The 25,444-nt window shown below is 41.9% G+C and overlaps 1 protein-coding gene across 4 annotated transcripts in view; it reads right to left on the reverse strand.

Moving 5' to 3' along the window:
* The window catches only part of COP1 (COP1 E3 ubiquitin ligase), a 259,690-nt gene extending 236,678 nt beyond the window's left edge, over window positions 1-23,012 (reverse strand). For all 4 annotated transcript variants that reach the window (XM_043568157.1, XM_043568158.1, XM_043568156.1 and 1 more), the window contains exon 1: window positions 22,351-23,012. In XM_043568157.1, the coding sequence (XP_043424092.1) occupies window positions 22,351-22,751 (401 nt within the window). In that variant the 5' untranslated portion in view covers window positions 22,752-23,012. The remainder of the gene's footprint in view (window positions 1-22,350) is intronic.
* Between the last annotated feature and the right edge of the window lie 2,432 nt (window positions 23,013-25,444).

Consider the following 25,444-nt stretch of genomic DNA (forward strand, 5'->3'; position numbering starts at 1 on the left):
CAAAGTAAACCAAAGCAAACAAAACAAAACAAAGCCTTGGATGGGCCAAAGGACAATGTGAAACACAATGCCCTCACTCCGCACTTGAGGTGAAACTTAACTGTAAGTGGACTTACCCTCTTGCTATGTACACTTAGAAAACAAGAAGGGGAGGAGGACTGGACACTAGGCAGCACAGTACTGAGATCTCTGAGGCAAGGGGAGCAAATGAAGTGAACCCTATCCCAGACCCAGCTTTTTGCCTTCACCGAAAGCTTCACAAGCCAAAGAAAGGAGAAACCAAACAGCGCCCCAATCTCACCAAGTCCAGTAAGGATAAAGGGGAAAGACTTTACAGGGCAAGACACCAAAGAGGAAGCAGACGCAAAGAAAAAGAATTCTAGAAATCTACACAGGGTTCTCAAGTCTGTTGTTGAATACGAGTCCTATGTGCCCAGGGTAAAACTCTACAAGATCAGTTAAAAATGGCCAGGAAATGATAAAACACAGGGTATTTAATAGAAAACCCAGAAGAGTCATTAGCGTGGAAATGAAGTGGCTCTAGAAAAATGGCTCCTCATAACCCACCCTCAAAACAATTTTAAATTATTTATAACAACTGCATGCGAATCTACAATTTTCTCAAAACAAAAACTTCAATTACAAAAAAATTAACTAAATTAAAAAACATAATACTCAAAAGGATCAAACTGATCTGCAAGGAACTTTACTTACTGCCAGAACAAAGTCCAATACTCTCTGTAGAGAAAGAAAGCAAAATCCAGCATTCAGTAATGGCAAGTTTATAATGTCGACCATCCAATAAAAAAAATTACGAGACATGTACAACAGTAGGAAACTGTGACCCATAAAGAGGAGGAAAACCACTCTAGAGAAACAAAAAGACAGTTAATAGAATTAGCAGAAAATTCTTGAAAACATATATTACAAATATGTTCCATAATTTAAAAGATCACAAAAGTATAATGAGGAAAACAGAAGATATACAACGGACCAATTAAAAGCCTACAGGTTAAAAATACAGTGCCTAAAAACACAGCAAAAGACGTGCACTCATAAGAAAGTAAAATATAAAATTCCTAGAAATTTTAAAAACACATCAAACACAAAGGATTACTTCCACAAGCTCATCAATACATGAAACATAAGTTAAGGAAGGAAGCCATGAATGTTTGAAGATCGGCCAACAGACATTATCTAAATTAAAACATAAAAAGAAAACAAAAAAAGAAGACAGAAAATCCAAGAGCTCTTGTGAAGACCTTTCCATACCCACCTCCAAAAACTAAAGGCAGATATTATTATACTGCACAACCTTAAGCTTGCCAAAGGGTTATCTATGTCATTTAACTGCATGTAAAAACCACCACTGCAGGGGCACCTGGGTGGTTCATTTGGTTAACTGTCCAATTCTTGGTTATGGTTCAGGTCTTGAATGACGTCATGGTTATGGGATTGAGACCCCCCCAAACACACATTGGGGATTCTATCTCCCGAGCTCTCTCTCTCTGCCCCTCTCCTTGCTCTCTCATTCAAAAAATAAACCTTAAAAAAATAAGTAAAATTCAACACTGCAGAACACATACAAAAAACTATTTTTTAAACGCCACTATTTTGAATTTATAAAGCACACATTTGTCAAGGGTGATATCACAATCAGTTTGACTCTCAGGTTACATTTTTAATCAGTAACGTATTTATAAATTCCCTACTATTTGTATGTATTCCCTGCTTCAAAAACAGCATCCAAATTTGCTGACTAGTACACAATATAATCTCAAAACTCTTCAATAAAACAGTAAGTACACTGTTGACTCCATGTAGATCTTGGTACTGACACTAACTCCATTACGCTGCAACAAAATGTTTCAACTGCCTCACAGTAGTTCTGGTTCTAACTAACCAAACATTCAAATCTTTCAAAGATTAAGTACTAAAAACATATCATTACCAAGATAATCAAAGCAAGGTACAGGGGCGCCTGGGTGGCTCAGTTGGTTAAGCTTCCGACTTTGGCTCAGGTCGTGATCTCGCGGTCCATGAGTTCGAGCCCCGTGTGGAGCTCTGGGCTGACCGCTCAGAGCCTGGAGCCTGTTTCAGATTCTGTGTCTCCCTCTCTCTGACCCTCCCCCGTTCATGCTCTGTCTCTCTCTCAAAAATAAATAAACGTTAAAAAAAATTAAAAAAAAAAAAGCAAGGTACAATCTGGAGTCATTTAAAAAAATAAAGAGTGGTTACACCTCATCGAAACCAAAGAACCACTTTCATAGTTTGATACCAAATGCCAAACCTTAGCAATTCTTTTCTGTAATTCCATCATTCACAATGTATTTGTACATGTATTATATAATCTAAACCTCACAATTCTATACTAGAATATTACTATATCTTAACTTACCAACAAAACAGACTCTAAGTCAATCATTTATTTGCCTAAAGTTAAATTTCAGGGCTTCTAACTCTAAGTCCAGTGCACTTGCACCACGCTACAATCTCAGAAGATAAAGGAAACGAACAATACGCGGCACTATGACTATGAAAACTGTCAGCACATAGAAAATCTTAGAAGAAAAATTATTTCGAATATACAAAAGCTTATGTGGGGCACCTGGGTGGCTCAGTTGGTTGGACGGCGGACTTTGGCTCAGGTCATGATCTCACGGTTTGTGAGTTAGAGCCCCGCGTCGGGCTCTGTGCTGACAGCTTGGAGCCTAGAGCCTGCTTCAGATTCCGTATCTCTCTCTCTCTGCCCCTCCCCTGCTCATGCTCTCAATAATGAATAAACGTTAAAAAAAAAATTTTTTTTTAAACTTATGTTCATCCTTCAAGGCTAAGACATCCAAGCAAAAGTCAGTAGCCACAGGAATATTTCTTCCTTCCTCTCAAAATGTCCAAAACTTCCAATTTCTCTATCTTCCTCCTTCCCCTTCTACCAGTAGCCATGTAAGCATCCCCAAACCATCCTCTATTTTCAACTGGCCCCAGAGAATTTCCTTGAAAGACAAGGAAATGAGTGAAAAGGAGAAAATAAATCTCAAATCCTCCTTTCACACCAACACTGGTAACATGAGATCCTCCACACCAACCTTCACAGACAGCCGTTCAGTTCCAGCCTCTGTCCCATCATCACACTCCTTCCTACTTTCACTTGATATGATAAAATGCCCTAAAAAAGAACTTTAATCTTTTTTTCAAAAGTAGAGATTATATTTATTTGGTATTTCTACCTAACCTATCTCCATTAAGACCTGGGTTTAATGTCTTATGTCACATATTCCATAAACAAAGACAGAGCATGCAACTCTTGATCTCAGAGTCATGAGTTCAAGCCCCACACTGGGTATAGAGTTCACATACGTATATACATACATACATAAAAACTTAAAAAAAAAAAAAAAAAAAAAAAGGTAATAGCCCAGTCAGTTAAGCATCCAACTTGGGCTCAGGTCATGATATGGTCCGTGGGTTCGAGCCCTACATCAGGCTCCACACTGGCAGTACGGAGCCAGCTTGGGATTTTTTTCTCTCTATGCACCATCCCCCCCCGCCCCCCACCTCTTTCTCTCTCTCTCTCTCTCTCTCTCTCTCTCTCTCAAAAATAAAAGGAATGAAGGAGACTCAAAACAGCTTTCTTCTCCTAAATGTCTGTTTATTTATTTTGAGGAGCAGAGATTTTAAAAGGATAAGACCACAATGGGCCAGGAAAGAAAGGACATGATGATTACTAATACCAGTAACAGGCGGGGCACCTGGGTGCTTCAGTCAGACATTTGACTCTTGATTTTATCTGACTCTTGATTTCAGCTCAGGTCGACGGCTGGGTCAGGTCATGGTTCCTGAATTGAGCCCCGAGCTGACAGTGCAGAGCTGCTTGGGATTCTCTTTCTCCCTCTCTCTCAGCCTTTCCCACACTCACATGTGTGCACTCTCTCTGTGTAAATAAATAAAACTTGAAAAAAAAATGCAAGTAACAGGCATGAAAAGATAAAGTGGAGGGGCGCCTGGGTGGCTCAGTTGGTAAGTGTCCGACTTCAGCTCAGGTCATGATCTCACAGTTTGTGAGTTCGAGCCCTGTGTATCGAGCTCTGTGCTGACAGCTCAGAGCCCGGAGCCTGCTTCAGATTCTGTGTCTCCCTCTCTCTCTGCTCCTCCCCCACTCACACTCTGTCTCTCTCTCAAAAATAAATAAACATTAAAAAAAAATTTAATAAAAAAAATAAAGTGGAGCCAATCTCTGGTATTCACCAGAAATAAATAAATCAATAAAAGTAGCTTGGATCGGGAAATCAAATATGGCCAAGAAGTGTTACTACTGATTCCCCCAGGATGAAAATTACCCAATACACTCTCAATCTTGTCCTGGATGTTATTCTATTCACACATTCCTAGGACTCCTCCTTAAACAGAGCATTAATTCTAACTATCATCAAAGGCTTAGAATTGGAGAATTTTCATTGGGTTTGTATACATTTAAGATAGGTGGAAGAATTAGGACAATGACTTCATGGGGGAACACCAGGACTAGGCCTCATAGGATCTAGAGGGTTGGATTCAAGGTGGATCTACAGACTTCAGCACAGCAGTACAGATCTTCACTAGTGGTCTACCATTAATGTGACTAGCTTCTATTTTCTGCTATCAAGAATATCAGTTTGCAATATACAGTCCTTCCAACAATACTACATCAAGAACTTGAATCAAAACAGTCCAATTCAGGTGTTTACTTATTTCAAATTCCTAATACAGAAAACATGATTGACCCAAAACATCCTTTCAAGACAATTCCAAGATGATGTAATTGTTATATTTTAGTCACACTTCAGAAGAGGCCAATCACAGACCAATCAACTAAAGAAGATACAAGTTCACACAGAAGAAAAAAAACATTGCCTACAGAGGAGGGGCTACAGAAACAGAAATCTCTATTGTAAGGAAGTAGGGACAGGAAGGTGTCCCATATCTTGCATGGACAACACCCCTAGCCCATTATCCAGGGATAAAAGACATCTCTAAGTTGCATGGAAGAGGTGTCCTTTATATCCTTATGTGGATTTTTTAAAGTAACTTTCTTTTTTTTTTTAATTTTTTTTTTCAACGTTTATTTATTTTTGGGACAGAGAGAGACAGAACATGAACGGGGGAGGGGCAGAGAGAGAGGGAAACACAGAATCGGAAACAGGCTCCAGGCTCTGAGCCATCAGCCCAGAGCCCGACGCGGGGCTCGAACTCACGGACCGCGAGATCGTGACCTGGCTGAAGTCGGACGCTTAACCGACTGCGCCACCCAGGTGCCCCTAAAGTAACTTTCTTAAAAAATTGTTTTATTAAGTTTTGTTTTACAAATACAGTACTGAATTTAAATTATAATCTAATTAAATTAGCCTTCTGTTCCTTTTTTTTTTTTAATGTTTATTTTTGAGAGAGTGTACACGCACACATACTTATGGGGGAAGGGCAGAGAGAGGGAGACAGAGGACTCAAAGCAGGCTCCAAGCTGTCAGCACAGAGCCCTATGCGGGGCTCAAACTCACAAACTGTGAGATCATGACTTGAGCCAAAGTTGGACGCTTAATGGCCTGAGCTCCCAGGCACCCCTAGCCTTCTGCTCTTGAACTTTTGAAAAACCCAAAACTATAAATAACACATACTTGCACAGAAATTGCATTCAACCAAAGGTGAAAATCTGGACAGGACAATGACTTTTCTCTGAACTTTACTTTGGCTATGAGAAAGTATATTGTTGACTGACTCAAGTTAATTATTAAAGATCAAAACACAACCTTCAAAAAATAGTAGCAGAAGAGCCAGTAAGTCCATAAAAAGATGTTCAGTATCACTAGTCAATATGGGAAAATAAATCAAAGCCACAGTGAGATACCTGACATGCACTACATTGACTGTAATCAAAAAAATTTTAGGGATGCTTGGGTGGTTCAGTCAGTTAAGCACTTGACTTCAGGTCATGATCTCGCCGTTTGTGGGTTCAAGCCCCGCATCAGGCTCTGTGCTGACAGCTATGAGCCTGGAGTCTACTTCAGGCTCGCTCGCTCTCTCTCTCTCTCTCTCTCTCTGCTCCCCCCCCCCATTCACATTCTGTCTCTCTCTCAAAAATAAACATTAAAAAACATTTGAAAAATAAAATATTACCAAAAAAATGAATATTGTATGTCTAAACAACCCACAGTTCAAGCAAGAAATTACTAAGTATTTTCAACTGAATGAAAATTAAGATACCTCTAATGCAAGGATTAGAAAAGGCCAAATCAGTTATCTAACCTTCCATATTCACAAACCAAAAGAAGATGAAATTCAAAACCGAACGAAATAATAAAAATAAAACCAAAAATTAGTAAAATGGAAGATGGACAGGGATGCCTGGGTGGCTCAGTCCACCTCTGGATTTCGGCTCAGGTCATAATCTCATGCTTTTTGAGTTCCAGCCCTGTGTCAGGCTCACTGAAAGTGAGGAGTCTGTTTGGAATTCTCTCTCTCCCTCTCTCTGCCCCTCCCCACCACAAGCGCACACACTCACTCATTACCTAAATAAACTTTAAAAAATAAATTAGAAAATAAAATGGACAAACTATATAGAAAATTAGTAATCCCAAAATGAGTAATTTGAAAAAAACAATAAAATTAATAATCCCCTAAACTGTTCAAGAAAAAAACAAAACAAAACACAAATTACCACTAGCAGGAATGAAAGAAGCAGTATCCCCCCAGGGTAGGGCCCCTGGGAAATCAGACCTTGATTTCGGCTCAGGTCATGATGTCACAGCTCCTGGGATCAAGCCCCAAGTCTCACAGGGCTCCACACTGACAGCAGAGAACCTGCTTGGGATTTTCGCTCCTCCACTGCTCACATGCACTCAAGTGTGCTCACTCTGCCTCTCAAAATAAATAAATAAACTTAAAAGAAAAAAAGGGCACCATCCCTCCAAATCCCATAAACATCAAAATGTAAGAAGAGGGGTGCCTGGGTGGCTCAGTCGGTTAAGTGTCCGACCGTGGCTCAGGACATGATCTCGCCAATCAGAGTTGTAGCCTGACATTGGGCTCTGTGCTGACAGCTCAGAGCCGGGAGCCTGTTTCAGATTCAATGTCTCCCTCCCTCTCTCTCTCTCTCTGCCCCTCCCCCTGCTCATGCTGTCTCTCTCACTCTCTCTCAAAAATAAATAAAAGTTAAAAAATAATAAATAAAAGTGTAAGGAAATATTATGAACTTTACGTTAATAAGTTCAATAACTTGGGTGAAATGGACAAATCCCTTAACAAACTACCAAAGCTCACTTAAGACATAAAGAACAGTTACTGGCACAAAAACAGACACTCAGGTCAGTGAACAGAACAGAGAACCTAGAAACGGACCCACAAACATATGGCCAACTAATCTCTGACAAAGCAGGAAAGAATATCCAATGGAATAAAGACAGATTCTTCAGCAAATGGTACTGGGAAAACTGGACAGTGACATGCAGAAGAATGAACCTGGACCATGTTCTTACACCATACACAAAAATAAACTCAAAATGGATAAAAGACCTAAATGTAAGATAGGAAGCCATCAAAATCCTCGAGGAGAAAGCAGGCAAAACCCTCTTTGACCTCAGCCTCAGCAACTTCTTACTCAACACATCTCCGGAGGCAAGGGAAACAAAAGCAAAAATGAACTATTGGGACCTCATCAAAATAAAAACCTTCCGCAAAGCAACGGAAACAATCAGCAAAACTTAAAGGCAATCGACAGAATGGGAGAAGATATTTGCAAATGACATATCAGATAAAGAGTTAATATCCAAAATCTATAGAAAATTTATCAAACTCAACACCCAAAAAGCAGATAATCCAGTGAAGAAATGGGCAAAAGACATGAATAGATACTTCTCCAAAGAAGACATCCAGATGGCCAACCGACACATGAAAAAATGCTCAACCTCACTCATCATCAGGGAAATACAAATCAAAACCACAATGAGATACCACCTCACACCTGTCAGGATGGCTAACATTAACAACTCAGGCAACAACAGATATCGGTGAGGATGTGGAAAAAGAGGATCTCTTTTGCACTGCTGGTGGGAATGCAAACTGGTGCAGCCACTCTGGAAAACAGTGCGGAGGTTCCTCAAAAAATGAAAAATATAACTACCCTACGACCTAGCAATTGCACTACTAGGCATTTATCCATGGGATGCAGGTGTGCTGTTTCGAAGGGACACATGCACCCCTAATGTTTATAGCAGCACTATCAACAATAGCCAAACTATGTAAAAAGTCCGAATGTCCATCAATGGATGAATGGATAAAGAAGATGTGGTATAGGGGTGCCTGGGTGGCTCAGTCGGTTGAGCATCCGACTTCAGCTCAGGTCATGATCTCACGGTCTGTGGGTTCAAGCCCCGTGTCAGGCTCTGTGCTGACAACTCAGAGCCTGGAGCCTGCTTCAGATTCTGTGTCTCCCTCTCTCTCTGCCCCTGCCCCGCTCATGCTCTGTCTCTCTCTCTGTCAAAAATAAATAAACATTAAAAAAAAAAAGAAGAAGTGGTATATATATACGATGGGAGTATTACACGGCAATCAAAAAGAATGAAATCTTGCCATTTGCAACTATGTGGAAGGAACTAGAGGGTATTATGCTAACCGAAATTAAAGAAAAACAAGTATCATATGACTTAACTCATATGAGGACTTTACAACACAAAACAGATGAACATAAAGGAAGGGAAGCAAAAATAATATGAAAACAGGGAGGGGGACAAAACAGAAGAGACTCATAAATATGAGAACAAACTGAGGGTTGCTGGAGGGGTTGTGGGAGGGGGGATGGGCTAAACGGGTAAGGGGCATTAAGGAATCTACTCCTGAAATCATTGTTGCACTACATGCTAACTAATTTGGATTATGTAAATTTTTTTTAATTTTAAGAAAAAAAAAGAAAGAACAGACACAGCCCTTTGATCATACATTGGTGAACTATACCAAACACGTAAGGAAGAAACATACCAATTCCATACAAACTCTTTCAGAAAACAGAAGAGATGACATTTAGGGTGGCTAGGTGGCTCAGTAGGTTAAGCATCTGACTCTTAGTTTTGGCTCACATCATGGTTTGTGAGATCAAGCCCCGGAGTCCAGCGCTGTGCTGACATCATGGAACCTGCTTGGGATTCTCTCTCACTTCTCTCTCTCTGCTCCTCCCCTGATTTCTCTATCCCTCTCAAAATAAACATTTAGGAAAAGAAAAAGAAAGAAGAGATAACATTTCTCATCTCCTTTAAGAAGGGCTCTACACTGTGTGATGGGCTGAAATCTGTATGTTGAAATCCTAGCCCCCCAGGACCTCCAAATGTGACTGTATTTAGAGACTGAGCATCAAGGAGACAATTAAGGTTAAATGAAATCATATATTAGGCCCTAATCCAATGAATGATGTCCTTTTAAGAGATCAGAGACGGGGCACCTGGGTGGCTCAGTCAGTTAAGCATCCAACTTCGGCTCTTAGGTTCAAGCCCCATGTCAGCTCTGTGCTGACAGTGTAGAGCCTAGAGCCTGCTTCAGATTCTGTGTCTCCCTCTCTCTCTCTGCCCCTCCCCTGCTCACACTCTATCTCTCCGTCTCCAAAATAAATAAGCATTAAAAAAAAAAAAATTAGGGGTACCTGGGTGGCTCAGTCGGTTAAGCATCCGACTTCGGCTCGGGTCATGATCTCACAGTCCGTGGGTTCGAGCCCCGCATCGGGCTCTGTGCTGACAGCTCAGAGCCTGGAGCCTGCTTCGGATTCTGTGTCTCCCTCTCTTCCCCTCCCCTGCTCATGCTCTGTCTCCCTCTGTCTCACAAATAAATAAAAACATTAAAAAAAAAAATTAAAGGGTGCCTGGGTGGCTCAGTCGGTTAAGGGTCCAATTTCAGCTCAAGTAATGATCTCACATCATGTTTCATGGGTTCAAGCCCCACAGCAGGCTCTGGGCTGACAGCACAGAGCCTATTTGGGATTCTCAATCTCCCTCTGTCTCTGCCCCTCCCCCACTGGCACTTTCTCTCTCTCTCTCTCTCTCAAAATAAATAAATTTTAAAGAATTTAAAAGAATCAAAATCCTAAAAAAGAACTAGAAGAAATTAGAGGGGTACCTGGGTGCCTCAGTTGCAGTCAGTTGAGCATCTGACTTTTTGGCTCAGGTCACAATCTCATGGTTTATGCTTTTGAGCCCCACATGGTTTTGAGCCCCAGGCTCTGTGCTGGCAGTGCAAAGCCTGCTTAGGATTCTCTCTCTCTGCCCCTCCCTTGCTCCCTCTCACTCTCAAAATAAATAAAACTTAAAAAAAAATTTTTTTTAAAAAAGAAAGAAGAAGAAGAAGAGATCAGAATACAAACAACAGAGATCATGAGGTAACCATGTGAAGACAGAGCAAGAAGGTAGCCATCTGGAAGACAAGGAGAGAGGTCTAAGAAGAACCCAAACCTACCAATACCTTGACCTTGGATTCCTAGCCTCAAACTGTATGAAAATAAACGGGTGTTATTTAAGCTACCCAGTCTGTCCATTATGTTACAGCAAACCTAGCAAATATACCTGGTATCAAAACCAAACCGTGTGTGTGTGTGTGTGTGTGTGTGTGTGTGTGTGTTTACAAGAACACCATAGACCAGTATCACTCATGAAAATTCAAAAAAAAAAAAAATCCCTTTAAAAAATTAGTAAGTGGGGTATGCAAATTGGGAAAAAAAAGTAACACAGTCTTGATTTGCACGTGACACAATTGTCTTCTCAGAAACCCCATAGGTTTTACCTAAAAAACAACTGTTAAAGGAAGTAAATTTAGCAATCACAAGATACAATGGCAACACACAAAAATAAATTTTATTGGGGTGCCTAGGTGGCTCAGTCAGTTGAGCATCCAACTATTGATTTTTGGCTGAGGATTTCACGGTTCGTGAGATCGAGCACCATGTCTGGCTCTGCACTAACAGCACAGAGCCTGCTTGGGATTCTCTCTCTCCCTCTCTCTCTGCCCCTCTCATGCTCTCTCTCAAAAATAAATAAAATAAATTTTATTTCTATACATTAGCAACAATTAGAAGTTGAAATTAAAATAATATTTACAGCATCATTAAAAACATGAAATACTTAGGGCTAAGTTTAATAAAATACGTTTAAGTTCCAAACACTTAAAACTACAAAATTATAAAACACTACTGAAAAAAATTAAAGACCTAAATAATTGAAGAAATACCCAATGTTCATAGTTCAAAGATTCAAAATCATTAAAATGTCATATCTTTCCAAATTGAGTCATAGATTTAAAGTAACCCAAATCGGGGCGCCTGGGTGGTACAGTCGGTTAAGCGTCCGACTTCAGCCAGGTCACGATCTCGCGGTCCGTGAGTTCGAGCCCCGCGTCAGGCTCTGGGCTGATGGCTCAGAGCCTGGAACCTGTTTCCAATTCTGTGTCTCCCGTCTCCCTCTCTCTCTGCCCCTCCCCGTTCATGCTCTGTCTCTCTCTGTCCCAAAAATAAATAAATGTTGAAAAAAAAAATTTTTTTTTAATAAAATAAAATAAAATAAAGTAACCCAAATCATGGGGGCACGTGGTTAGCTTAGTCAGTTGAGAGTCTGACTTGGGCTCAGGTCATGATCTCATGTCTTGTGAGTTCCAGCCCCAGGTCAGGCTCTGTGCTGACAGCTTGGAGCCTGGAGCCTGCTTCAGATTCTGTGTTTCCCTCCTTCTCTGCCCCTTGCCCTCTCTCTCAAAAATAAATAACCATTAAAAAAAATTAAAGTAACCCAAATTAAAATCCTAGCATGCTTTTTTGATGAAATTGGTAAACTAATCCTAAAATCCAGGTGGAAATGCAAAGGACCTAGATAACCAAAATGAGATACAGGAACAAATTTATACTGTCTGATTTCAAGATTTACTAAAATGATACAGTAATCAAGATGGTGATATAGGCATAAGGATAAATATATAGATCAATGGAACAAAGACTCCAGAAATAAACTCATACACATGGTTAATTAATTTTAATTTTTTTTTTAACGTTTTATTTATTTTTGAGACAGTGAGAGACAGAGCATGAATGGGGGAGGGTCAGAGAGAGGGAGACACAGAATCTGAAACAGGCTCCAGGCTCTGAGCTGTCAGCACAGAGCCTGACGCGGGGCTCGAACTCACGGACCGCGAGATCATGACCTGAGCCGAAGTCGGCCGCTTAACCGACTGAGCCACCCAGGCACCCCAGTTAATTAATTTTTAAGAAAGCTTCCAAGAAATTCAATGAACAAAAATGGCCTTTTCAACAAATGGGTGCCATAATAACTGGATACCCACAGTAGAGAGGAAAAATCTTCAACCCTTACCACACACAGTATATAAAAACTAACATGAAATGATCATTTATCTAACCAGGAGAAAACCATAAAGTATCTAGAAGAAATATTTAAGAAAATCTTTGAATTTCACGTTAGACAACAATTTTTTGGATGGAACACAAAAGTCATAACCCATAAGAGAAACAAGTGATACACTGGACTTAAAATTTTAAACTTTTGCACTTCAAAGACATCAGTAAAAATATAAATAGGTAAGCAACAGACTGGGAGAAAACATCAATATGTTGGAATGATGAAAGACAACTCAAGATAAATGAGAAAAGAGAGCAGAAGATTAGAACACGTTATAAAAAATATGCAGGGGTGCCTGGATGGCTCAGTCTGTTGAGCATCCATCCGACTTCAGCTCAGGTCATGATCTAGTGGTTCACGAGTTCAAGCCCCGCATCAGGCTTTGTGCTGACAGTTCAGAGCCTGGAGCTTGCTTCGGATTCTACGTCTCCCTCTGTCTCTGTCCCTCCCCGACTCGCATTTTTCTCTCTCTCTCTCAAAATAAATAAAAACATTTAAAAATTTTATGAAAGATATGCAAATGAAAATAAGCACATGAAAATATGTTCAGTGTCATCAGTCATTAAGACAATGCAAATTAGGATAATGAAATACTACCATACACCCACTAGCACAACCAAAAGACTTGTAAAGACTTCGAAAAAACACTGAAAGACCAAATGCCAGCAAGAACATGAACTGGAACTCTTATACTTTGCCGACAGAAATGAAAATGATACAACCGCTTTTAAAAACAGTTTTGCAGGGGCGCCCGGGTGGCTCAGTCAGTTGAGCATCTGACTTCCACTCAGGTCATAATCTCATGGTTTGTGAGTTCAAGCCCCATGTCGGGCTCACTGCTGTCAGTTGGAGCCCGCTTTGGATCCTCGGTCCCACTCTCTCTCTGCCCCTCCCCCACTCACTTTCTCTCTCAAAAATAAATGAACATTAAAAAAATTAAAAACAGTTTTGTGGTATATTATAAAGTTAAATATGCACTTGGCCATACAACCCAACAATAATACACTCCTAGATATTTACCCAAGAGATATGAAGGTATGTCCACATGAATACCTGAACATGAATTTTTACAACTTTCTTTACGATTACCAAAAACTAGAAACAAAAAAAATCAAATCTCTTTAAACTGATTATATATACATATCATCTTATATATCCATATAACAGAATACTACTCAGCAATTAAAAGAAAAAATTAGTGACATACTCAACATTAAATCTCAAAAACATTACACCAAATAAAAAAAGAGTCAGACACAGGGGTGCCTGGGTGGCTCAGTTGGTTGAGAATCTCACTTCAGCTCAGGTCATGATCTCACAGTTCCTGAGTTTGAGCCCCACATCAGGCTAGGCTCTCTGATGTCAGCACAGAGCCCGCTTCAGATCCTCTGTCCCCCTCTCTTTCTGCCCCCTCCCAAAAAAATAAATAAAACATTAAAAAAATAGTCAGACACAAAAGACTGCATATTGAAAAACTCCCTTAATACAAAATCCTAGGAAAGGCAAAACTATAGTGCTAGAAAAATCACTGGTTGCCAGGTGTTGAAGTGGGGGGAACAGATACGTGCAAAGTGCTGGCACAAGCGAACTTTCCAGTGTAATAAAAATGTTCTAGATCTCGATTAGGGTGGTGATAATACAGATGTATTCACTTATCAAAACTCACTGAACTACACAATTAAAACTAGTGATTTCTACTGTATACAAATTATACCTTAATAAAGCTGATTTTAAACAAAATCTCCAGGGGCGCCTAGATGGCTCAGTCGGTTAAGCATCCGACTTTGGCTCAGGTCACGATCTTGCAGTTCGGTGAGTTTGAGCCCCACACTGGGCTCTCTGCTGACAGCCCAGAGCCTGGAGCCTGCTTCATATTCTGTGTCTCCCCCTCTGCCCCTCCCCCGCTCGCTTTCTCACATTCTATTCTGTCTCTGTCTCTCAAAAATAAATAAGCATTAAAAAAAAAATTTAAACAAAAACCCCCAGCCTCTGAATTAAAGGCAAAGTAATACAGTGGTTAACTTGAGCTCTGAACCAAAATGTCTGGATATAAATACGGATACCAGCACTATTAACTGTATGAACTGCAACAAATTACATAACCTCTCTGTCATTTCCTCATCTACAAAATGGAAATTATGAAAGTATCTGCATCAAACAATTATCATGAAGACTGAATAGTAATGTTAAACCATTAGAACAGTGCCTTGCAGGGGCACCTGGGTGGCTCTGTCGGTTAAGCATCTGACTTCTGGGCTCAGGTTCAAGCCCAGAGTCAGGCTCTGTGCTGACAGTGGAGCCCGCAGTCCACTTGAAGTTCTGTCTCCCCCTCTCTATGGCCCCCTCTCAAAAATAAATAAACATTAAAAAGAAGAAGAAGAAGAAGAAGAAGAAGAAGAAGAAGAAGAAAAAGAAAGAAAGAAAGAAAGAAAGAAAGAAAGAAAGAAAGAAAGAAAGAAAGAAAGAAAGAAAGAAAGAAAGAAACAGTGCCTTGCAAATAACAACGGCCTATCCTAGAGCATGTATTTTATCAGGAGTATGTATACCAAGCCAATGGTTAGTACATCACATTCACTTTAGGGTGGACTTGGCATTTATTAACTTTGAATTTAAAGTACCCAAAGGAGTCCCAAAAATAGTTATCTGTAATTTTTACCTAACCAACTTTGTCTCAATACCTCCATTAAACCCAAAATGCCAATCTGTGAAGTAACACTGAAGCCACGGAATTCCAATACAAGAGACTACTTGGGCTTGGGGTCATGTGTTCCAGCTCTGAATTTGGTGAAGAACAGCACCCACCCCAAACCGCACAGACTAGGAAGAGAGAAAGATGGGCTTCCACAGGTTAATACCAGAATTTAAGTGAACAGAAATCAGACCACCTATTATACAACCCTACTCTCTACATAGAAACAGAGACAAAAACAGTTCATGAAACTTAATTATGAAAAATGAAAGAACAATTAACTTGTATGAAGAGAAAACAATTTACTCTCAATGAAATATTAGTTGAGATGGTAGGAACCTATACATCTAGAACGTGGCACATGCATGTATGAAGAGAGACGGCAAAGAACAAGTAAAGTGAAGGGCACAGATGGGGAAACACCACATACAAAAACAAGTCAAGAATTTAAGAAGCGTTTTATTTTGTATAATACAAATTTTAACAGGAAAGAGAAGACTAATTCCACTGTTAAACATTTTCTCCCAAGCTATAGCAGCTTTGAGGAAAAGGACTGCAGGCTAAAGTAAGTATTCAAAACAGAAAGAAAACCCCAGTAACAATATATACATTTAAGGAGAAAAAATGAGCAACAAGGTTTAAGGCTACAGTTACTTTAATCAATAACAATTTTTAGGGGCTCCTGGCTGGTTCAGTAGTTAGAGCATGTGACTCTTGACCTCCGGGTTGTGGATTCCAACCCCACATCAGGTGTCAAGATTACTTACAAAAATAAAATCTTTTAAAAAAAATAAAAAACATTTTTTAGAATATGACCAAATAAGTAATGTTGGTTTATAATCAGAAAAGGCTTTGGGGTGCCTGGGTGGCTCAGTCGATTAAGCATCCAACTCTGCGTTTCATCTCAGGTCATGATTTCATGGTTCCTGGGTTCGAGCCCCACCCTGGGCTCCATGCTGACAGCTCAGAACCTGCTTTGGATGGTCTCTTTCTCTCCCCAGGGCATTTGCTCACACGCGCGTGCTCTCTCTCTCTCTCTAAAATTAACTTAAAAAAAAAAAAAGACTTGTAAAAGGAAAAGGTAGCTATTAACACATTTAGTAATGAACTGCATCAGTACTTTCCTTTCAATTTATAGACCAGAATTCAAGTTGATAGTCTTTCATACGCTATTTCATAATCTTCTCTTTCGTTTGCTCTACCACTTCATTCACCTAAGTCTTCTGCTGACAATGAGGCAGACAACCCGCCATCTGACAGCCAGAAAGAGCATTATGAACTGCTATGATTTAATATCATTTTCTGCAGAGCATCTTTCGCCATCATTGTCACCCAAATGGTACATGCATTATAACGCAAGAGATTCATCAAGCTTCACTTTTGCAGATTCAAGCAAGTTCTTGCCTGATGTTACTACAATAACAACATAATGAATTCTACAGTTTATTTCAGTAGCTGAATACACTTTAACAGCTCTTGAAAATACATTTAATCCTATTTAGAAGCTCACTAGGCTTTCAATAGGCCACCTACATTTTTCATTTACTTTTCAGTTGCAAGAGAAATCATACACCATAATTCAGGAACTTTCAAATATTTTTCACCCTGATACCCAGTAAAACATACACTGTACATACACTGTATGTAAGTATGTAACCAAAAGTTCAAAGTTGTCTGTACCATGACAAGTTATATGATTTCTATTTTATTTCACTTATTGACAGCCAGAAAAACACAATAGCAAGAATGATCAATAGGTTTCATCTTTAGCGCTAAATGTGATTAGTAGGTAATGGCTTCCTAGAGTGCTATGTTGAGGACTCCGACATACATGTGAATTCAAAAGATGGGGCGCCTGGGTGGCACAGTCGGTTAAGCGTCCGACTTCAGCCAGGTCACAATCTCGCGGTCCGTGAGTTCGAGCCCCGCGTCGGGCTCTGGGCTGATGGCTCAGAGCCTGGAGCCTGTTTCTGATTCTGTGTCTCCCTCTCTCTCTGCCCCTCCCCCGTTCATGCTCTGTCTCTCTCTGTCCCAAAAATAAATAAACGTTGAAAAAAAAAAATTCAAAAGAATGACGTCTGCCATGGTACTAAGAAGAAGCAACGATGTCAGGATATGAAACTATAATTATATGACTAAAAGTCTCTCTCTCTGCATTAAATCATGAGCTCCTTCAGGACGGTCTATTATTAACAGCATGACACAAGAGAGGCAGCCACATATTTATTAAAGAGTAGATCTATTCAATGTAGATCCTACCTATTTTCTATTAGGTAGGTGATCAGAATTAACCTTCCTACAAGGGGCTTACTATCTACTTGAAAATACTTATTTCTGGGGCGCCTGGGTGGCTCCGTCGGTTAAGCATACGACTTCCGCCTAGGTCATGATCTCGCCGTTCCTGAGTTCAAGCCTGGTGTCAGGCCCTGTACTGACAGCTTCAAGCCTGGAGCCTGTTTCAGAGTCTCTCTCTCCCTCTCTCTCTCTCTCTCTCTCTTTCTGCTCCTACCTCACTCAGTCTCTCGCTCTCTCTCAAAAATAAACATTAAAAAAATAAATAAAAAAGAAAATATTTATTTCTGCCTCAACTTAGAGAATAACTGAGACTTGCAGAGGTAGAAAAAGGAATTTAGGTAGTTGGAAAAGCTAATGAAGAAGCAACAGTAATGTGATAGAAGAAACAAGTCATCTTAGATTCATCAATTTAAATGGCTCATGTAAGAAAAATTAGAAAAATCAAAATAACAAAGACTTCCTTTGAATGTTAAAGATTTACCCAACTTCAGCTAAATACTACCCTCTCCTGTACTACAGATTCTCCAACTACAATACACTATTAGAATTATCTTCAACTTGGGGCACCTAGGTGGTTCAGTTGGTTAAGTGTCTAACTCTTGATTTCCGCTTAGGTCATGATCTCATGGTTTTTGAGCTTGAGTCCAGCATCAGGCTCTGCATGGTATCAGTGCGGAGCCTGCTTGAAATTCTCTCTCCCTCTCTCTCTGCCCCTACCCCATTTGTGCTCTTTAATCTTACAATAAATAAAAAAAATAACTTAAAAAAAATTCTCTACAACTTAATACTTTCAATCCTTTGTATGAAAAAAACATTTACATGAAAACCATAAATTCCTAAAATGTTCATCAATTGTGCAATTAAATGTAAACTTACTTTCAAATATGATAGAAGTCAAGAGAATCCAATGTGTGTTACTGAAAATCAGGCATTTGATTTTAAATCAACTGTTCTCAAAAAAGGGGAAAGATAGGTTATTATCACCTAGGTAGCTTTTGCAAATTACACTACCACTCAAGCCTCCAATTCTAGTATGTCCTCTTGGGACGTGGGCAGGAGGAGAGAGTGGTCAGGGATAAACAATATATCTCCTGTCATTATGAAACAGCTGTTTCCCTCCAACCTACCACATTTAAGAATCAGGAGGCTAGGGGTGCCTGGCTGGCTCAATTGGTAGAGTATGCAACTCTTAATCTCGGGGTTGTAAATTCAAACCCCGAGTTGGGTGCAGAGATTTCCTTAAAAATAAAATCTTAGGGGCGCCTGGGTGGCTCAGTCGGTTGAGCGTCTGACATCGGCTCGGGTCATGATCTCGAGGTCCATGAGTTCAAGTCCCGTGTCGGGCTCTGTGCTGGAGCCTGCTTCAATTCTGTGTCTCCCTCTCTCTCTGCCCCTCGCCTGCTCACACTCTCTCTCTCAAAAATAAATAAACATTAAAAAAAAAAATTAAAAAAAAAAAAAAGGGGGTGCCTGGGTGGTTCAGTCGGTTAAGCGTCCGACTTCAGCTCAGGTCACGATCTCACGGTCCGTGAGTTCGAGCCCCGCGTCGGGCTCTGGGCTGATGACGGCCCAGAGCCTGGAGCCTGCTTCCGATTCTGTGTCTCCCTCTCTCTCTGACCCTCCCCCATTCAGGCTCTGCCTCTCTCTGTCTCAAAAATAAATAAACGTTAAAAAAAATTTTTTTTTAAATAAAAAAAATAAAAAAAATAAAAAATAAATAAATAAAATCTTAAAAAAAAGGGGGGGGAGTAGCATAGGCTAAAAAATACAAATAAAGCACTAAATTGAGAACTGGGAGATCTGAGTTCTCATTTTACCCATAGTTGACCAATCTGAAACAAAATTACTTCTCTGTACCTCAACGGGAATACAATTATATTAGTATTATAGCAAAACTGGAAGTTATCTATAACTTCACAGAATTGTTTTAAGGATAAAATGAAATGTGAAGTATAAACATGGGTTTTAAAATCTGATGAATAGGGAATTATCACCATTATTCAAGCTTTAGCTTCATTTAAATGGAAAAGCATAAAGTAATTTCAGTTGGTTCCGTTTGACCTTGAGGCATATAAGACAAGAACAACCACCCAAAGCCAATTAGAAATGAAAAAGATTCCTTGGCCCCCGCCTAATCCTAATCCCTTTCTTCTACCCCAAAAGGCTGGCCAAACCAAATCTAGCTTGAGAACTGGGAAGATAGATTCCTATTAATGAATTCTTCTGAATATTCAACCTCACCAAAAAAGAAATAATGGACTAATGAGATACTTAGAAAGTGAAATATTCACAATTTTTTTAAATGTTTCATTTATTTTTAAGACAGAGAGAGACAGAGCATGAGTGGGGATGGGGCAGAGAGAGAGGGAAACACAGACAGAATCCGAAGCAGGCTCCGAGCTGTCAGCACAGAGCTGGACACAGGGCTCGAACTCACAAACCGTAAGATCATGACCTGAGCCAAAGTTGGACACTCAACTGACTGAGCCACCCAACTGACTGAGTCACCCAAGTGCCCCAGAAATATTCACAATTTTTTTTATTTTTTTTAACGTTTATTTATTTTTGAGAGAGACAGGAGAGAGACAGAGCATGAATGGGGGAGGGTCAGAGAGAGGGAGACACAGAATCTGAAACAGGCTCCAGGTTCTGAGCTGTCAGCACAGAGCCCAACGCAGGGCTCGAACTCACGGACCACGAGATCATGACCTGAGCCGAAGTCGGCCGCTTAACCGACTGAGCCACCCAGGCACCCCTCACAATTTTTAACTAAAGACTTTCACTGGGTACTTCCAGGTTAGGACTTGGGAAAATAGACTGAAATTGTTAAAAAGTAGGTGACTAACAAAAATTTTAATAATCTTACCTCCCCAAGACCCCGCAAAGAAAAAAAAAAATCAACGCCAGCTGTTTATACTACTCTATGGCTCTCCAACTCCCTACAAAATGGCCAATAGTAAGTACAATGCAACCCATGTGGTGCCTCGCAGACATTGTGTGCCAAATAAGTATCTTGAATGAATGATGGATTCCTTTATTTCTCACATATTCTATGTGAATGCTATATGAATGCTGACATATTTGTTTTCTTTCAGCCTTCTGAAAATTAAAATGCCAATGATGGCTAAAAGGACAAATCTGAAAATGCTCATTTTGCTTCATTAGCTTATACTTCATCATATGGCACTCTCAACTGGATACAAACACCTCTTAGACCCAATCACAAACTGGTTATTTATAAATAACAGTCACAATTACAGCCAAGTTTCAATGAAAAATGAATGAATTCTGAATCCAGAATAATTTAAGAACAAAGCAAAAATATGAATGAAGACATTTCTTCATTCTTCGGGGTGCCTGGGCGGGCCAGTCGGTTAAGCATCCGAATTCGGCCAAGGTCACAATCTCACTGTTCGTGAGTTCAAGCCCATCATCCGGCTCTCTGCTGTCAGCACGGGACCCACTCTGGATCCACTGTCCCCTCTCTCTCTCTGCCCTCCCCCACTTGCACTGAGTCTCTCTCAAAATAAATAAGCAAATTTTTAAAAGAAGAAAGAAAGGGGTGTCTGGGTGGCTCAGTCAGTTAAAAAGCGGACTCTTGGTATCAGCTCAGGGCATGATCTCACTGTTCATGAGTTCAAGCCCCACACAGGGCTCTGTGCTGACAGCAAGGAGCCTGCTTGGAATTCTCTCTCTCTCTCTCTCTCTCTCTCTCTCTCTCTCTCCCCCTCCCCTCTCCCCTGTCCCTCCCTTCCTCCCTCTCTCTCTCAGAATAAATAAAATGTTTAAAGAAAATACATTGAAAAAAAAGAAAAAAAAAAGAACTACACCTAAGTCTAATCAATGTATTTCCTACAGTTCCAACTTCTAGCCCTATCTTATTTAATGACAACAATTCACATCATCCTCAACCCTGAAGTAAATCAACTTCCCCTACAATGACAGTGCAGGCCAACTTCCCACATCACTAATATACGAAGTCTATCAACAATTTCCTCCAGAGGAAAAGCATAAAATCCTGCCAGTTCTCACTCAGCTAAAAGCAATTCCTTTCTCATAATCCTACCATTTGGATTGGGTTCTGGATACCAAACCCAATGAAAATCCCAAAACGCTTTCGGTAAAACAATCAACCCCATCTCTCGCTTAATAAGGATAACCCATCTATGTCAAGTATCAAAACTGAATGCTACTGTGTGTCATTCAAGATGCCAACTACGATGCCAAAATGTGTAATACCTGGCGTTTCTCAACACAGAAGTTCCAGTATACTGTATAGTGTTATACAAATCTAATACAGTTACATCTGACACACGGATAATATTTAATAGATGTGATTCCCTTTTTCAAGACATTCAGTGACAAGTGGAATTTTTTGTGAACAGACTTCATGACCACGGTAGCCTTAACCGCAGATTTAAAAGTGGCCTACCCTTTGAAGTGGGAGGATACTCACGCACAGGAGAGATATTTACATGAAATACTACTACTTCTCCTTAAAATACTCACAACCCATGTCTAGAGCACCATCTACCATACTTTCAATAAGCAAATTTTGACCAACTCCACCATGGAAAGCTTAATCCTCTCCCTTTACGAGTTTAATTCACTCCAACAAGCAAAACGGACCGACAGGGTGTCTAACTCACCAGATAGCCATAAAATCCAAGGCCCAACTTTCTCCTTTTACGCACAACCATTTATTTGACCTTCCTTCTCGCCCCCTCTTATTTATTCCCTCAACTCCCCTCACTTCCTCCCCTCCAGCACCGGCCTCTATATTACCCGTACCCTCCCAGCCCCCGGGACTACCAAGCTTTCTTCCCCCCATCAACCACCGGCCTCAAGGTCTGCAGGCACCGCCAAGGCACCGACCAGACCACCCTCCCACCGGACCCCACCAGCCCAAACAAGAGAAACTCCGCATCCAGCGAAAGGGAGGGCAATGCTCTTCAAACTCACCACACGAAGTCGTTGCTTTTGTCCTCGTAGGAGTTGATGAGCCCGTTGCACAGCGGGGGAAGCAGAGGTCGCTTCCTGCTGCCGCTGCCGAGGCTGGAGCTGCTCCCTCCTACGCCGGCGCTGGGCCTGGCCGCGCAGCTGAGCCGAGACTGGCCGGCGGACACCGCCCCGCCGCCGCTGCCGGACACGGCGGCCGCCACCAGCACAGGCCGCGCCGGGCCCCCGAGGCCGCCCGAGCCCGCGGCCTGGGCCGCTCCGCCGGACGCCGCCGCCGCGGCCGCCGCGGAAGGGGGCGACGGGGAAGAGGACAAGGACGAGGAGGCGGAAGTCACCGAGGAGGCCGCCGAGGAGCCAGGGCTGGTCCCGGCGGAGCCCGACCCGGCCTGGCGGCTCCCAGACATCGTGACTCCCCCCACCTCCGGCCGGGCGCTCAGAGGAGAGGGACCGCGACCCGCCGCCGCCTCCCTCCGCTCAGCCTCAGTGCATCCTGAGGCCGCGCGCCGCGCCGGGAGGTGGGGCTGAGGAACAATAAAGTTGGCTTTTTCAAGGCTGGCACCCGGCAGCGTCCGACGGGAGGGGGCGGAGGAACCTAAAAGCGGAGGAGGAACCTAAAAGCGGAGGAGAAACCACTACCGCTGTCGAGACCGCCGCCGCCGCCGCCGCCACCACCGCGGGCCCCGCAGCAGCCAACCCGGGCGCGCCGAAGGCCGGCCGTGCGCGCACACGAGAGGCGGAAGGGGCGGGAGCGGCGGCGGAGACGACTCCGCGGACCGCTCGGACGCGCGCAGCGCGCTCCCGGCGGCGGTCTAGAAAAGCCGGTCGGGCTCCTCGGCAGCTAGTGCAGCTCGTGACGAATGGAGGGTAGGCTGTCCTAAAGGGTGAAAGGACTGCGGAGAGAGGAATGAATGGTAGGGTGGCCAAATGGTTTGGAAGCCAGGGGGAGAGAGAAGTGCGCTCGAAGCTACTGCGCAGGCGCTCTGGTCGCCGACCCTCTTGGTGGCCCGGGGGTCTCTGCTCCACACTCGGAACGGCGCCGGCGCGGAGTCGCTGCACCACCCCTGTTGGGGGAGAGCCGCATTCCTGAACCTGAAGAGGGAGCGGTCGCTGTGGCCGTCGCCCGAGAGGCGGGCGGTGTGACCCAGTGGCGAGGGCCCGGCAGGTGCTTCCGAGTCGCGGTTTGAAGGCTCTGTAGACTAACTGGGACGCAAGGAAAAAACCCAGAAGCCCTGAGCTGTTGAAAAGAGCACTAGACTGAGAGTCAAGGAGTCCGGGTTCTGCTGTTAAACTATTTCACAGTATCGTGAGGAATAAAGTAACGTGAAGTCAGTGAACCGTGCTTTGTAAATTGCAAACGTGGTGGCAAATATTACCAATTTTATTCGACAATGCTCTCTTGTATTTTGAAAAATTATTTACCAAATTAAGCATAACAATAATGGGAAAATATATTTAATCTGAACACAGCTCAGTTAAGAACCTCCATTTAATGTGGATCTGATATAATTATCACAAAACAAAGAAACCTGGCAGTTGATAATTACACGAAAACATGTGCGATTTCTGGTAGCTTTTTGGAATATCGAAAATTAATTACAGATTTTCATTTGCTATTTTGAGAACCCCAAGATTCTGAGGCATGCAAATTAGAAACAACTGGGTGATTTTCAGTATCCTTTCCAACTCTGTCATCCTTTGCTTCTTAGAGGGAAAGATCCCAGATATAATTCTGTCCTGTGTATTGAAGACCATAGGGGCTGCTGGGGCCTTTCCCTAGGTACCTTTAACCATGCTGAAGGGGCAGAACTAAAGAAGGGCCTAGATGAAAGCCCAGCAACAAGACCTAGCCATTCATCCCAGCAGTGTTCCATCATAAGGCTGTCATCCTCCTCAGCTCTGCCATGGCTGCTTACATCCTGTTCCTAGCTCAGAATAATGATACACGAATGAACTTACCAGATTTCCAAGAACCACCCTCCTTGTATTAACAAATGCATTACCCAACCCCTTGTTTAGCTTGGCTTTCCAAACCCAACTGAAAGGTGAAGACTTACTCCTTAGCAAAGCTATTTACACCCTAATTTGTGCTCCTAGGATGTTTGTTTGCACTTATAATATTGTATTTTAGCGGTTTATATAGGATCTCTACTAGATTATCAGCTTCAGCTTTGTATCCCCAGCATGTGACATACTTGGTCCGTGGTAGGTGCTTATTAAATATTTCTTAGGGTAGCTCAGTTGGTTGAGCATCCAACTAGATTTCGGCTCAAGTCATGATCTCACAGTTGGTGAGATGGACCCCCAACTCCCAGTCTTTACTGACAGAGCCAACACTGCTTGGGATTCTGTTTTCCTCTCTCTCTCTCTCTCTCTCTCTCCCCCCTCCCCCACAAGCACGCTCTGTCTCAAAATGTTTATTAACATTTTTTAAAAATATTTTTATTTTTTTAATGTTTGCTTATTTTTGACAGAGACACAGAGCATTAGTGGGGGAGGGGCAGAGAGAGAGGGAGACACAGAATCGGAAGCAGGCTCCAGGCACTGAGCTGTCAGCACAGAGCCCAATGCCGGGCTTGAACTCACAGACTGGGGGGGGCGCCTGGGTGGCTCTCAGTCGGTTAAGCATCCGACTTCAGCTCAGGTCACGATCTCGCACTCCGTGAGTTCTAGCCCCGCGTCGGGCTCTGGGCTGATGGCTCAGAGCCTGGAGCCTGCTTCAGATTCTGTGTCTCCCTCTCCCTCTGCCCCTCCCCCGTTCATGCTCTGTCTCTCTCTCTGTCTCAAAAATAAATAAACTTAAAAAAAAAAAAAAAGAACTCACAGACTTGAGATCATGACCTGAGCCGAAGTCAGACGCTCAATTGACTGAGCCACCCAGGCACCCCAAAATATTTCTTGACTAACAAGTAAAGCAGTTGATCTCATTTTTAGTTTAATTATTTGCTTAAAGTGTGCTTTAGTTTCTCCAACTAAATTGTAAGCTCCATTAAAGAAAGGACTGTATCTATTTGTTCTTATGAATGAATGCATAAAAAAAGAATGTAAAGAATCTGATGAATATTTGTTGAATATTTTCTATACATTGGCCTGGACTAGG

This window comes from Prionailurus bengalensis, chromosome E4 (assembly GCF_016509475.1).
Source record: "Prionailurus bengalensis isolate Pbe53 chromosome E4, Fcat_Pben_1.1_paternal_pri, whole genome shotgun sequence".
NCBI lineage: Eukaryota > Metazoa > Chordata > Mammalia > Carnivora > Felidae > Prionailurus > Prionailurus bengalensis.